Source organism: Phaseolus vulgaris, chromosome 1 (assembly GCF_000499845.2).
Source record: "Phaseolus vulgaris cultivar G19833 chromosome 1, P. vulgaris v2.0, whole genome shotgun sequence".
NCBI classification, from domain to species: domain Eukaryota; kingdom Viridiplantae; phylum Streptophyta; class Magnoliopsida; order Fabales; family Fabaceae; genus Phaseolus; species Phaseolus vulgaris.
The window spans coordinates 42,541,559-42,558,602 of record NC_023759.2 but is presented as its reverse complement, the minus strand read 5'-3'; the positions used below and the strand labels follow the sequence as shown (position 1 = coordinate 42,558,602).

The window sequence follows — 17,044 nt, the reverse complement described above, 5'->3', positions numbered from 1 at the left end:
TGATTATTTTAAGTGATTAGATTATATAACTTGATTTAAAGGTAAAGTAATCTTAGCTATTAATTAAAAAATTAAATATAGTTGACTTTAAATTTTAAATGTAAACCACTTGAAGTTTCGTGATAATATTAATGAGTTAAATATATATCTAGTGAAATATATATATATATATATATATATATATATATATATATATTTCTAGTATGTGGAAAAAGAATGATTTTTATTTTAATAAGTGAAGTTATTTTTTTCTTTTAAAACTAAAAGTTATTGTCTTTTATTCTTAATATTATATGATAATAACTAACTAATCATTTATTTAACAAAAAAATTAACAATACGTTCCAGGTGATACATAACAATATAGTAAATAATATAACTAATTCAAAAAAATCTTAATATCCCTGAGAAAATATTATTCATCTATCTTAATATTAACATTATAAAATTTAATGTTTATTTATTAAATTTTAAATTAATAAAAACTTAAAAAAATAACTAAAAATCACATATTTCATAAATATGAACAATTATTTAAGTTTTATAAAAAATATAAAAAAAAGTTAGTACTAGAATCAAAATCTATTAATTTTACATAAACTAAAAAATATACTTTAGGTTAGTCTCAGTATTATATGATAGTAATTAACTACTTGTTTATTTTTTAGAATTAAACAATCGTTCCAAGTGACAAATACTAATATGGTAATTAAATAATATAATCAATTCAAAAGAACTCTTGCTATCTGTGAGAAAATATTATTCATCTATCTTAGTATTAATATAATAAATTAAAAATAATTATTTAAAATTTTAAATGAATGAAAAAATTAAAAAAGCTAAAACTAAAAATCACATATTTTATAAATATTAAGTTATTATTTTAAATTTTATAAAAATAAATAAAAAAGAGAGTTAGGAACCAGAATCAAAATCTATTAATTTTACATAAAGTAAAAAATATATTTAGACCTAAAGTAAAATTTACGTTTTTAAAGATTTAAAATAATTATTTATGTATTACGATGTGATATTTGACACTTATATATCAATATTCTACTAAATATTTAATATAATTAACGATGTGACGTATAATATATGCTATAAAATATGTTGTCATAATATAATTACATAACATCTTTGTCCATTGCTCTATCCAATTCTGTAAATCTGACCTTCTAGATATTATGACTCTGCAATTTTTAATATTAAATTAACAATATATACACTAATAAAATCAAACTTAAAAGTAATAAATATCAATTCATCTTTAATTTAAAAAAAAAATTAATTTATTAACTAAAGTTTATTATATCATGCACTCATTAATATTAGTATATATAGGTAAGTATTGTTTACTTTATATATATAATGGTTTGGTGATTTTTTAAAATTTTATTCATATTTTTCTTCTTCTTCGTAAATATGTTTGAAATGTATTTACTATAATTTTGTTTTTAATTGGCAAGTGTATGGCAAAATTCATTGGTGGGCACCTCAAAAAAGTCTTCCAACTTAAAGAGATACTTTATGATCTACCCTTTGTTCTATGGTTAAAATGCAATAGGGGTGACGCTTATGTTAAATCAATTGGGAGTGGAGAATTTTTCAAAGATGTGATAAATATAAGCAAATGATCCTTTGTTATTTTCCTTAGGGTAATAAACAGCCGTTTTATGCAGAATTATGGGTGCCATTATTGTTATTGAAAGAGAATAATAGATGAAATTATGATTCGAATGTGCTTCTTTTTTAACTGTAGTGCCCTTTACTGATCCTCGTATAGTTCCTTAGGATCTTTGGAATAGATGAGACAATTGCATAGTTTTAACCAAAATTATGTTCTTTGTGGTGGGTCATATTTACTTGTCATCTTTTGTGGACATAAGAGACTCCCTTATTCTAGCTACCATCATAAATAATAAAGACAAAAAAAAAATTAAAGATGTTATAAAAAAAAGATAAACAATGTTCTTAATGACACATAAAATAATGTTTATTATGTCTAATATTTTAAGTTTCCAGACCAATAAGATCATTCACAATTATATTAAATTATATTAATATGATTATGAATTTCTCTATATTATTACAAGAAAATATTCTATTACTGATGAATTTATTAAACAAATTATGTTTGTTAATAATTATTAAAGAATTCTACTGATAAATAATGATAAATAAGTGTATTGAATAATTTTAAAAGATAAAGCATGATCAAACTCATTCTCATATATTCTAACTCTTCAAGCAAAAGATTCTTCAAAAATTTATAAAAATAAACTATCCAACCGTCATGAATATGTATGATAAGCCCACGTATATTCATTACATTATGGCTTAACCAGATTCCATGAATATTATATAAGATCATGTAGAAAGGATCCAAATATTATTCACGTGTTTTTCTTAATTATCATGCTTCTACAATAATGATAAAATTTTGAGATGATTTATAAAATAGAATTTCATAAATAATATATGATAAAAATATCGTCTTATTTTACAATTTTAAAGTCAACATCCGATTATATCAAATAAATGTTAGTTAAGCAAGCTGATGATTAAATATCCATGTTACTACCAACAATAATAAAATTTTGAGTTGTTTTGCAATTTCCAAGTCAACTAATGGATTACAAACATTTGATATTGATTTCTATTAAATAAAATGTTAGTTAAGCAAAATATATGAGTAATAAAAAACTTAAATTAGTACATCTAACCCAAACCAAAAAATATTTTAAATAAAAATAATATTTCAACGCATAAAGAAATGTCTTGTTTGCTAAAAACATCTTATACGCAAATATTAAAATGTCAGGTGAAGAACTTGCAAATTTGTAAAAGCATGTGAATTTTTAAGGTGTAAGATAGGAACATGATACAATATATAAGACTTTATTAAAAGATAATATAGTTAAGTTCCCTATCTAGCACAATTTACACTTTTATTTCCCTAACTAGCACCATTTTGCTTTTATTTTCCTATCTAGCACTCTTTTGTTTTTATTTCTCTATCTAACACCCTTTTATTTTTTATTTCCCTATCTAGCACCATTTCAAAAATAAATAATTAATTAATTAATTTTTTTTATATAATTTTAATTTTGAATGCATTAAAAAATAAGTATTTTTAATGTTTAAAATAGTTATAAATATAATTAATGAATAAAGAAATGAGTTTTTACAAAATAAAATAAAAAAGTAATAAATTAAAAATGTTTAGTTTAAAATTATTTTTTTAAGAATGAAGAAAATAAGAAATTAAACCCTACAACAACATAAAAGTTGAATCTATAAACATAAATTAATATTTATTATTATTATTGATGATGTAATCATGTTAATTTCAAGTAAAAAATACAGGACATAATTATAAAAAAACCAAAGTCAATTAGTATTAATTAATAGTGGACACACAAATAATATTGAAGTGTTTACCCTAAATGCAAAATCCTAAAAAAAAACTAATGCAAATGTTACACTTAATGCTTAAAAATGAGAAGAAAAAAATGCAAAAATAAATAAGTATAGAAAATAAAATCAACAATAATAAAATAAAAACAAAAAACAAAAATAAATAAACAATGACAGAAAAAAATAATAACTAAAAACATATAAGATATAAAATAAAGGAAAAACAAAATAAGATAAATATACAAAGATATAAAAAAAAATCTAAACAAGATTAAGATAAGAGATATAAGACGATACTAAATAAGTAGATGTTGATCATAAAAAGAAAAATAAATGAAAGATAATCATTCATTTAATATTTTCTTCAATGGTACATTAAATAGTTTATGCGAAATGAAACATAATTAAGGACGAGAAAAGCACAATCCAATAATGTTGGGACATGTTCTTTTTGTGTGTCCTGGTGTTTAACAATATGAACATTTTTTTGTTCGATCATGTTGTTCTCTTATATCAATATCAGTCCTTATTCGACTTGACTTAGGTTTCCCATTTGAGGTTATTTTCATGTCGGGCCTTGGGCATAGTATTTGACTAGTGTATGCAGGCCAATGCTCTTCATTTTTTAGTTCCATCAAATAGTATTTCGTAACATGAAAGATCTCTTGCAATGTTGTTATTTTTATTTTCTATATTTATTTATTTTTACATTTTTCTTCTTCTCATATTTAAGCATTAAGTGTAGCAATTGCATTAGTTTTGTTTTTAGGATTTTGCATTTAGGGTAGATAGACACTTCAATATTATTTGTGAGTTCAATATTAATTAATACTAATTAACTTTGATTTTTTTATAATTATGTCTTATATTTTTTACTTGAAATTTACATGATTACATCATCAATAATAATAAAAATAAATACTAATTTATGTTTATAGATTCAACTTTTATGTTGTTGTAGAGTTTAATTTTTTATTTTCTTAATTCTTAAAAAAAAAAATTAAACTAAACATTTTTAATTTATTACTTTTTTATTTTTATTTTGTAAAAACTCATTTATTTATTCATTAATTATATTTCTAACTATTTTAAACATTAAAAATACTTATTTTTTAATGTATTCAAAATTAAAATTATAAAATAAAATTAATTTATTATTTATTTATTTATTTTTGAAATGGTGTTAGATAGGGAAATAAAAAATAAAAGGGTGCTAAATAGGGAAATAAAAGTGTAAATGATGCTAGATAGGGAATTGAGCCCAATAATCTCATAGTTTTTTTATTTTTTTATACAAAATCACTATGTTACTTAACATTTCAGCTCAGCTGATATTTCAAGTAACAATAATTATTAATAACATAATTTTTTTAAAATATTAATTTATATTTTAAATTTAATTTTATTAGAATTTGCATAAAAATTTAAGTAGTATAAAGTTATTTTTAAAATTAGCTTTGTAAAGTGAAAAGAGAATTAAAGAGGTTTTATTTTTTTATTCTTGTTTTATATGTTGTTGTTTTTTTCTTTCATGTCTTATTTTTCTATTGTAGAAAAGATAGGGGGAAATAGTAAAAATAAAGAAAATATTAAATGTAATAGGTAATGTGATACAAAGAAAATAATGAAGAAATAGATAAAAAAAAATATTTTATTAAGTGATATACAATAAAAATATTTGAATATTCTTTTTGTTAAAAAATAATTTATTCTTACATATTTACAAGTTTGTCTTCATGCTTTTCAAAATATAAAACAAAAACAACTTAAATATGTTACAGAAGAGCAAATAAGAATGAGTTGAGACTTCAATTTATCGACACATTGTTTCTTTAGTTATGTGAACATCTTTTTTATCTTAGTATTCAAACACTAAATACCCATTATTATGATTTTCACACAACGTCGTATACAATAATGCGTCTACTAAAATTTCGTCTATCCATAAAGTGGAGATAATTTGTTTCGGGTTACAATGTACATCTTATAACTTATAAGCATTAGTGCTAAAAATATATGCAAAAAGTATTGTATCCATATATAAAATCTCCAAAAATTATTTTTTGAGATTCACATTTTTTTTTTCTTATCCAATTTACAACTCTTTCCAATAATAAAATATTATATTTAATTAATAAAAATAAACAAAAATTTGAAATGAAATAATAATATCTTAATTGTTAAATAAAAGTAAAAAACAATAATGGTCTCAATGTGATATTTTTCATCCACCCCTTAAAAGTCATTCTTCATCACGATGTTGTCATTGAAATCTAATCCATTTTTAAATATCTTGGACATTAGGTATAGGTAGACATCAACAAAAATGTTTCATGCTGATAAAAAAAAACAACATAAATGTTTCATACATTCACTTGTCATCACTATCACTTGATTTATCAAGCATTGCTATGTGAAACCTTCCCACACAATTAGATACACTAATGTCTAAAATCAATTTCATAATTGATTATTACGAAAAAATATATATTTATAACACTTATTATTAGACAAAAAATAATTAATTACTATATTAATTAAATTAAATATTATTTAAAGATAACAAAATTATTGGTATCTTAAATTGTTTCTATTATTAATAAAAAATTATAAAATAATTTCTAAATTAATGATCAACGTTTTAACTATTAATATTTTAAATTGTAAATTAGTCTCTTAAAAAATTAACAGAGACTAATATAAAATATAAGTAATTAATAATTAAAATCTTGATAGCTAATAATTAGATATCAATTTATAAATTATTTTATAAATTATTAATAATATAAATTAATTTAAATACTGATAAGTTTTTAGTTTATAAAATAGTCTAATTAGTGTATTTAATAATTTTAGTAACTAATTATTTTGGTCTAAAAAATAATTTTTATTTAATAATTTTTTTACGTATATTTAATTGTTATTTTTATAATTACATGTTCATGTATGTATTATAAGGCATGTCCAAAAATAATCAACTATCCCTTAAAATAATAAATTATTTTCACTTTTGTGGCTTGAATATGTCACGTGAAAAAAAAAACAAATTATCACTATTATAATTTTTCATATTGCAATAATCAAACTATCACTATTATAATTTTTCATATTACGATTTTTTTATGAAAAACCTTTCTTGTAGATTTGAATTTAGTTCGTAAGACATTTGAAATCCTACAAAAAGTACAATAAATTTTATGTGAAAAAGACAGCACGGAAACTTTCCACCAAATTTTTAAATACAAGGGAAACATTTATGCAACTTTAATTTCATACGTAACTTTCATGTTAATTTGTAGAAATTATGTCTGCAACTAAGTTTCATATTAATTTATTTCGAAAAAAAATTAGAGGAAATTTAATGTGAATTTTAATATGTATATATATTTCAAAATAATTTATATTTGACAAATAATTTTATATATAATTTTTATATACTAATATAATTATAATTTATTCAAAAATAAGTTTGAAACATAATTACATGTTTTGAAAAATTACCATAAAAATGTTAAAAAAATTAGATAAAATTAAATGTTTTATAATGAAAAGTTAAAAAATATTATGATTTTTTTAACATACATATTGTTAAATTCATAACTTTAACTTTTATCTCATGTCAATAAATAAATTATATAATTTTGTAGTTAGAAAAAGTAATATTTTTAAATGCAAATTTAAAAAAATTATGATTTTTTTTACATAATTATTTTTAAATTCTAAACTTTAATCTTCTCTCATATTAATAAATAAATTATATCATTTTTTATAGTTAATAATTATAATACAAATTTATTACCTGTTTCATAAATATTCTGTTAATAAAATTCAAATATACTATAAAAAAAAGAATATAAAATACAATAAATATATATATATATATGTATTAATAATTACTTATTAACTCTAGGTAACATTCCGAAAATAATTTAATTATTATATATTTTTATATAAATTTAGAGTTTTTTTGAAATATTCCTAATATATGATTAAAACTTATAGAAATATAAATAGGTACAAATTTATTATAAAAAAAAACTTAAAAGTTTTTAAGATTCTCCTATATTTATAATAAACTTAACGATATTAATTCATTTTAATGAATATACTTATTTTTATTTCTTTTTGCAATATATTAAGTTGGATATAGACAAGTTTTAAAATCACTATCAAAAGTAAATATATAAATATTCATATTTTAAGAATTTGTAAAACATAAAATTAATTTGTTCACTGTTAGGTATGATTTGATTTTTCATTAAATGCCCACTTGAATTAAACATCGAAGTCGAATTTCATTATGTTTTAGATCGATTTTTATATTTTTTTATTACCATAAAATTGTTAAAAAATTAGATAAAATTAAATGTTTTATAATGAAAAGTTAAAAAATATTATGATTTTTTTTACATAATTATTGTTAGATTCATAAATAAATTATATAATTTTGTAGTTAGAAAAATTAAATATTTTTAAATGCAAATTTAAAAAAATTATGATTTTTTTTACATAATTATTGTTAAATTCAAAACTTTAATCTTCTCTCATATTAATAAATAAATTATATCATTTTATATTTAATAATTATAATACAAATTTATTACCTGTTTCATAAATAATCTGTTAATAAAATTAAAATACAATATATATATATATATATATTAATAATTACTTATTAACTCTAAATGTAACATTCCGAAAATAATATACTATCACAATACACATTCTATATATTTCTATACAAGTTTAGAGTTTTTCAAAACATTCATAATATATGATTAAGACTTATAGAAATATAAATATGTACAAATCCATAACTCAAAAAAAACTCTAAAGCCTTTAAGGTTCTCCTCTACCTGTATGATCATCTACTCGTGTACGTAGTACTGTCATCGCAGTTCACAACACAACAAGAAAAACAAGAATAAGCTAATGAAAAGAAATTTCATAACATATTTAATTCATGCAAAAAGAGTCAATCAAACTAATCATTTATAAACATTTCTTTAAATGTTGTCATATAAATTTTCAATATCAATTTCATCATTCATATAGAATACACATTGATCTATTTTCAATCACAATCATTGAATTTCATTTCAATCTCACTTCGTCTTCCAGAAGACCCGTATTAAGTAAGTCCTACCAGAGACTAACATCTGATCAAAAGATTAGCAGCGAATCCAATAGAAATGATCAGGATAAGTTCAATACACCTCAAGTAGTGCATCTCATATGTCACGATGTGCATGAACTCCTCCATCAGCTTCTCACTGCCTAATATCTTAGTCTATGTGAATCATCAGTGAAGCTTGAAGATTTTTGTTACCATATAGGCATCAATACTTAATACACAAACAAACATCAGTCCATACATTATCCCAAATGTACAAATCCAATTTCATACAATTTTCATCATTCATATATAATACATATCATTCTATCACATAACATTTTAAAATTTATAACATTCAAAAATCTTTCCAACATTAAAAACAATATTTAACTTCCAAACTATCAAAATCTAATATTTCTACAAGTTTAAATAATATATACACAAACAACACAATATATAAACAAACAACATCCATGCAAAAGAAATTGAATATTGGGACCACGTCCCCTCCACTATTAAAAATTAAAGTTAGTTTCCCTTACCTAAAATTCCTTATTTTGATGGAAATTTCTACCTCAAACTAGGGAATCACTCCAAAAAATTTAGGATTTTAGAGCAAGTTATCCAAATATTACCAAATTTTTGTATAGTATGAGCTTAATCAAATTGATAAAAACACTTTTCTCAACTGGTCCCAGTAAGATTGATGACTAAATCATAGAGTAAAACAAAAAATAAGAGAACTTTAAAGTAAAAATGAACTTACTATTTTTGATAATCTAATCGGATAAAAATGCAGTCAAACTCCTCAGTTACCGTAGGATATGATCATATTTTGAAATAAATAGATGAGATATGAAAAGAGAAATTAAAGAGAAAAGTCAACTGGGTCCACTAAGATGAATGACTAAATGATAGGGTAAAACAAAAAATAAAAAAAATTTAGAGTAAAAATAAACTTACTTTGTTTAATAATCTAATCGAATAAAAATGTAATCTGACTCCTCAGTTACGCAGGATGTCATCAGATTTTGAAATAAATAAATAAATGAGGTATGAGAGAAAAATTGAAGAATAAACAAAGAGGAAAAGAGAAAGAAAAAAAAAAACAAAAATGACAATGGGTTGGGTTTGTCTTTATGTTTTGGGAACAAGGATTACACTAAATATATGATATCATATTAAAATATAATAAGTAATTTGTTCCAATTTCAGTCCATTCTTTATTTTTAAAATGTAATATAAATCAAACTATTAGATTGAGAAAAAAAAGTAAATAAAAATTCAAAGACAATTTTGATCAATTTAAATTTTTTTTTACCTATTTACGGTATTTTAATTAGTTTGCAACGTTTATGCTATCCGTTTTACTTTAGACGGTTTTTTCATCATATAAGTGTAATTTTGTTTGTAATTTATTAATATAAATAATTTTTTTAAAAATCATAAAAATGGACAAGTTGAATTTGAAAACACAATGCTTTCAAGTCCTTCTCTCTTTAAAATCGTGTTTTGTAACATATTAGTTTTAAAGAAAGTTGTCATATCACGATATCAGTTCATACATGGGAATCTTTTGTTTTTTTACTGAAATTAGCCATGTAAACACGATTTTGACATGATTTTTTGGGTGTGTGAATAACAGACCCAAACATGATTTCAATTGTTCCTTACAATTCGGACAACGTTCTTCACGCCGATTTATTTAATAATGTCATCCAACATTTTATAAATTTTATCAATTGTTTTTTAACTAGCAAATGCATAAATAAATTTTAGAGAAACAATTCCCTTTTAGACTTTTAGCTAAGAAAATTAATATAGTCCCTTTTCTCGCGATCCATCTATTACTAATTATATTATATTTTCTTCCATGAAGTGATATGAACCTTCAAAAACATATATAGTTGTTTTACCTTTTTTTTCAATTTCTTTTTATAAGCAATAAAAAATAATTAAATATGAACTATTTGAGAGGTGTTTTAATCCTTATACATAAACACAACCTTTAACTTACATTATGAGATCATCTTCATACAAACTAAATGGTCAAAACACCAATAAGAAAAAGAAAAAAAACGCAAAATGTGACTTAGATGTGACCCGTATCCAAGCCTTTAATTGAACCAATGCAAAAACTTCCAATATATCCACTACATCCCCTTTAAAAATTACTCTTTTTCTATGCTTCCAACCCTCGTTGACTATTGCGATCAAAATCACTCCTCAAACCTCATTTACCAAAGCATGCACATTACACAACATAAACTGAGATAAGTTTAACAGTGAGATGTTGTGAAACGCATTCTGCACCCTCAACCATACAGAACAATGGTTCCACAATAACCATGCAAATCTACACTCGAAAAACAAATGGGTACTACTCTCCTACTCAACCTCTTCCTCCAAGTACTTTACTCTATCTTATGGTACGGAGGTGACTTAAATCCTAAACCATAACTTGAAACTAAATTAATCATTTTCTTAAATGTTTTGCTTTTTGACACATTAAAATGTTATAAAATCACCATATCTTTCCATCTCTTGATAGTAGGAGATCCTTTTCGCCAAGAACTAAAGTTGGATTTAAATGGGTGTGTTTCTTAATCTTGAATAACTATGATAATCCTTAGATTTTTTTTTATATGATCTAAGTCTAAAACTAAGTAATAAGTGTTATATTAAAACCAAAAGATATAATTAAAACCAAAATTTAATTTTTAACTTCTACTCTTTATTAGTAGAACAACTAACAAAATAACCACTAACAAAATATCAATAACTTATAAAATTTGTATTATACTCGTTGTACATAAACAAAGTCTCCAATTAAAGTTTTCTAAATATGAGAAAGTTAAAAAATTACATCGATTTTAAGAGATTTATTACATTGGTTCCATCATTGACGTAGATACTAATAGTTTAGAAAGTCCTTTACATTTAACATTTATTTTATAACCAATGTAATAGTCCTTGTTTGTTTCATTTATCAACTTCTGCAATATATATTACATCAAATTTTTTTTTTTCTGTAATTGATGTAATATGTTCATTTTTACATTAGTTAAAGTTATAATCGATGTACTATCTAACAGTTTTTTTAGAAAAATATATACTTTTTCAACCTATAATTTTAAAAAACATACTACGTATGAGTAACAATAACAAAGCACAGTAAAAATCATCAAAAAAATATAATATCAAAAAAATAATTTTAATTCCAATATTCATCTCAAATATATATGTTCAATAAAAAAAATATTATAAAAAATAAAATATAAATTCTCTCAATCTAAACTTTCGAAATATCTAATATATTTATCTTAATCTAAATAATATTTATAAATTTGAAACATAACAAAAAATAATCTTAAAAACTAACATATTTAAAATTAAATTACAAATATTTAGACATATAGATTATCATCAACAATATTAGCTATTAATATAACAAATAATAAAAGTAAAAAAATGTAAAACACTTATCCGAAATTGAAGCAACCCAAATGCATATCAGTGGAGACAACAAAAAAGGAATCAACCCAACTCGTTGTAGATACCAAAGTACCTCTACAAGCGGCGGTGGAACAAAACTCAACACAATCCAACACTAAAGATCTTTGTGATCCTAAAAGGCAAACACACAACTTGAAAAATGAGATAAAGAAGAGAGTAACTAGCAGCGACAAAATAAAAAATGCAAACTCCCCTTCAATCTAAAAAGCCAAACCCAATAAACGAAAAAATACAATGCAACAATATAGACTATAGCGCGACAAAACACAAAAAGAATAAGACTAAACCCCAACCAACAATGACAAATTCTTCTTAGGTTTGGAATTTGCACATGCAACCAAATGAATACATCTTTGTCAATGAAAATACACCGTTGATATCCTTGCTTATTCTGGGATGCTTGTCGTCTTGCAATACTTTCATAACACAAGATACAAACATATGTACGAGCATAACAATTGCATCTACGAAACGAGTTCATATCGAAGACTCCTTAAACACTTGTTTTATTTGACAAACCCCATGTTGGATACAACCTATTGTTCAATTCTTGAGCCAATTTATGCAGTCAACAACAATTGTTTATGATCATTGTGCAACTCATTATGGTTTAAGATATATCAAGGTCCCTCATTTGCTAGACATTTTCTTTCCCTCTAGTTATACCACTAAATTAAAGACCTTTAGTGATTTTGATTTCGAGCATAAGGTGTTTAATCACCCGATAATGCATCTATTTGGGATCACCCTTAATTTCATGGAAATTCAAGAAACATAATATTGTTTTCCATCCATCTTCTTAAGTAAAATACAAAACTTTTGCCTACTATGACAACCAAGTTGCTAGACATATTGTTTCGAATCCCATCTAATATGCTTTAGGTTATAATATACAATATAATTGGATAGATTTTTTTGCCTTTTATCCAAATCCAAATCCTTTTTTTTTATAGATTTGTACATGGAAAAAATTATAGTATGTTATCTTTTTCTATTCACAATCTTGTTTTTCTCCCCTTCCTCTTCTTCCTTTTGCTATTCACATATAGCTTGCATATTACAATTTTCTAGCCACGCTTTAAAATAGGTGTTTATAGATCTCATATCGTGTGTTTTTCATACTACCGAATTATAGGTATAATGTTTGCACATGGTTATTTTATCATACATTTTTTAATCAAACATTTAAATTTGCATATATTTTATAGAATTTATTGTACCTGATAGATAGTGACCAAGTTACTGTAAAAGTATTTATATTAATGATTGATTGAATAATTTAAGTGGGGAAATGTGGTGGAGGGTATTGTATTACATTACTAATCACATTTTGGTATTATGACAGGAAATTGATCAGTGATGTAAACAACAAAAGTTGTTACTGACTTATTGGGTCGGCTCAAAAAAGTCGGGCCCGCTAAGGGCCCACGATTTGGAAAAAATCAGATCTTGAAACGTGAAAATTATGTGTAGCCAACTGGCAACGACTTCTCGGACTAAAAGAAGATTCTGGAAGGACTTCAAACCCTAATTATATAAGCTATCATATTCTCCATAGGTCTCTATTGAATCACAGTGGTGTCTCGCTGTGGTTTATCATCTTCTTCCTTCCTCTGAGATCTATCGTTTTTTCTTCGACACACGCTGAAAAACAATGGCCGGTAAAGGTGAAGGTCCTGCTATCGGAATCGATCTTGGAACCACGTACTCTTGTGTTGGGGTCTGGCAACATGACCGCGTTGAAATCATTGCCAACGACCAAGGCAACAGAACGACGCCGTCTTACGTTGGATTCACCGACACCGAACGTCTAATTGGTGACGCCGCCAAGAACCAAGTCGCCATGAACCCTATCAACACCGTCTTTGGTAACATTTCTTAAGCACACCCTTTCTGTTCTACATTTTTACCGTGCCAATGAATAGTATCGTGCTTCTCTTTTATCTATTTATCTATGTTTTAGTTTTTGATAATAATAATGTGCATATAATATGTCCTGTTATTTAGATCTACGGTGTTGTAGAAATTTGGTTACATTATTGACCTGTTTTATTTAATTATCTCTATTTTTAGTTTCCATATGAGAAACGTCCAAGTTTTGGTGTCTGTAGTAAGGTTTTTGTCTTTTGTAGCTATTACCGAGGAAGAATATTTAGTTACATAAAATAAATTTTCTCTGTATCGGGTTAGCTTTTTTGTATAGTAACTAATTCTTAAAAAAAAACCGAGGAACTGAAATTTAAAATAAGAACAAATGCGGATATTTAAATATAAAAGGAGGTCATCTATAGGAACTATGTTTTAGAACGGAGACAATTATACATACTAAGTGATAGTTTAAATACGTAACCTTGATCAATTATAATAGAAGCGCTTATCTTTTCAGTTCCAGTTTGCTTGAAGTTTTCGATAATATTTGAATTTTGTGTACTTAGTGAGGTATGCGATGGCTTATTTTTAGGCTTATTTTTGTATCACAGATGCAAAGAGGTTGATTGGTCGTAGATTCACCGATGCCCCTGTTCAGAGTGATATCAAATTGTGGCCTTTCAAGGTCATTGCTGGTCCTGCTGATAAGCCAACAATTGTAGTTAACTACAAGGGTGAGGAGAAACAATTTGCTGCTGAAGAAATCTCTTCAATGGTGCTCATGAAGATGCGTGAGATTGCTGAGGCTTACTTGGGATCTACAGTAAAGAATGCTGTTGTTACTGTCCCTGCTTACTTCAATGATTCTCAGCGTCAAGCTACTAAGGATGCTGGTGTTATTGCTGGTCTTAATGTCATGCGTATTATCAATGAGCCTACCGCAGCTGCCATTGCATATGGTCTCGACAAGAAAGCAACAAGTGTGGGTGAGAAGAATGTGTTAATCTTTGATCTTGGTGGTGGGACATTCGATGTTTCTTTACTTACTATCGAGGAGGGCATCTTTGAGGTGAAAGCCACAGCAGGTGACACACATCTTGGAGGAGAGGATTTCGATAACAGGATGGTGAACCACTTTGTACAAGAGTTTAAGAGAAAGAACAAGAAGGACATAAGTGGAAACCCCAGAGCACTTAGAAGGTTGAGGACCTCATGTGAGAGGGCTAAGAGAACCTTATCTTCTACTGCCCAGACTACCATTGAAATTGATTCTCTATACGAGGGAATTGATTTCTACTCCACCATTACTCGTGCCAGATTTGAGGAGCTCAATATGGATCTCTTCAGAAAATGTATGGAACCAGTGGAGAAATGTCTAAGGGATGCTAAGATGGACAAAAAAAGTGTGGATGATGTTGTCCTTGTTGGTGGTTCTACCAGAATTCCCAAGGTTCAGCAACTACTCCAGGACTTCTTTAATGGAAAGGAGCTTTGCAAGAGCATTAACCCAGACGAGGCTGTTGCTTATGGTGCTGCTGTTCAGGCAGCGATCTTAAGTGGTGAGGGCAATGAGAAGGTTCAAGATCTTCTCCTTCTTGATGTTACTCCTCTGTCTCTTGGGTTGGAGACCGCTGGTGGTGTGATGACTGTCCTGATCCCTAGGAACACCACTATTCCAACAAAGAAGGAGCAGGTTTTTTCAACATACTCTGATAACCAGCCTGGTGTGTTGATCCAGGTCTTTGAGGGTGAGAGAGCAAGGACCAGAGATAACAATTTGTTGGGCAAATTTGAACTTTCTGGTATTCCTCCTGCTCCCAGGGGTGTTCCACAAATTACAGTGTGCTTTGACATTGATGCCAATGGTATTTTGAATGTCTCTGCTGAAGATAAAACCACTGGCCAGAAAAATAAGATCACCATCACCAATGACAAAGGTAGACTGTCGAAGGATGATATCGAGAAGATGGTTCAAGAGGCTGAGAAGTACAAATCCGAGGATGAAGAGCATAAGAAGAAGGTTGAAGCCAAGAACGCCTTGGAAAACTATGCGTACAATATGAGGAACACAGTGAAGGATGAGAAGATTGGTGGCAAACTGGATCCTGCTGACAAGAAGAAGATTGAGGACGCTATTGAGCAATCTATCCAATGGCTGGACAGCAACCAGCTTGCAGAGGCAGATGAGTTTGAGGACAAAATGAAGGAATTGGAAAGCATCTGCAATCCTATCATTGCCAAAATGTACCAGGGTGGTGCTGGTCCAGACATGGGTGGTGCTCCTCCGGCAGATACTGAATATACTCCTTCTGGTGGAAGTGGCGCTGGCCCCAAGATTGAGGAAGTCGACTAAATCACACTTCTTGCTTTCCTCCATATCAATTGTTTTTTTGTCGAGAACTTTTTTGATGTTTTTATCTGTTGGATTTTAACTGCATTATTTTTGGATACTCTTGGTCTGATATATTATTCTGTCATCTTTAGCTACCATGCTTGTTATGTTATGTACTCAGTTCTTTTATGGTTATAACATCGTATTTCGCACTATATATTTTGACTATTTTTTCAAATATTTTTAAAGTTTTCTATATATTTGTTAGTTATATTGATAATATTAAAATTGTTAGTCACTTACAAAATTGATGTACTTTATTTTTTTATAATTTTTTAAATTTGATCTATTTGTTATTATAAGAATAGAATGTTAAGTTTTGGAATTAACTATTATGCTAATAATTCTATTTTTGTGAGTATTAAAGTTTTTGAATCCCACACATTAGTATGTAGCCGAAATAGTTTCATAGTATTTTAAATAAGTTTTTTCATACCTTTCATTTTTTTAATATACTAAATTCATTTTTTATCTTCTTATACCTGAGGTGTGGTTAATTATTAATTTTTTTAATTATTTATTCTAACTAATGCATTATTTATATTAGTTGTTACATTTTTTGACATTAACTTTCCAATACATTAATAATAAATACTATGGTGCACATCAGCATATCTTGTCTATTATGGTTCATCTGTAGTAAAAAAAATGTAGTATTTCAATAGAGAACGTTGGATCTCTCTTACGATCAGCTAATGAAGCTATTTTAATGAACGAGCTATTTGAAAATT

The 17,044-nt window shown here is 25.8% G+C and overlaps 1 protein-coding gene across 1 annotated transcript; it reads left to right on the top strand.

Moving 5' to 3' along the window:
• Positions 1-13,419: 13,419 nt before the first annotated feature.
• Positions 13,420-16,468, top strand: LOC137814367 (heat shock cognate 70 kDa protein 2-like). The gene is made up of 2 exons (XM_068617065.1): positions 13,420-13,920; positions 14,533-16,468. The coding sequence occupies exons 1-2, from the start codon at positions 13,707-13,709 to the stop codon at positions 16,272-16,274; spliced, it is 1,956 nt and encodes a 651-aa protein (XP_068473166.1). The 5' UTR covers positions 13,420-13,706; the 3' UTR covers positions 16,275-16,468.
• The last annotated feature ends 576 nt before the right edge of the window (positions 16,469-17,044 follow it).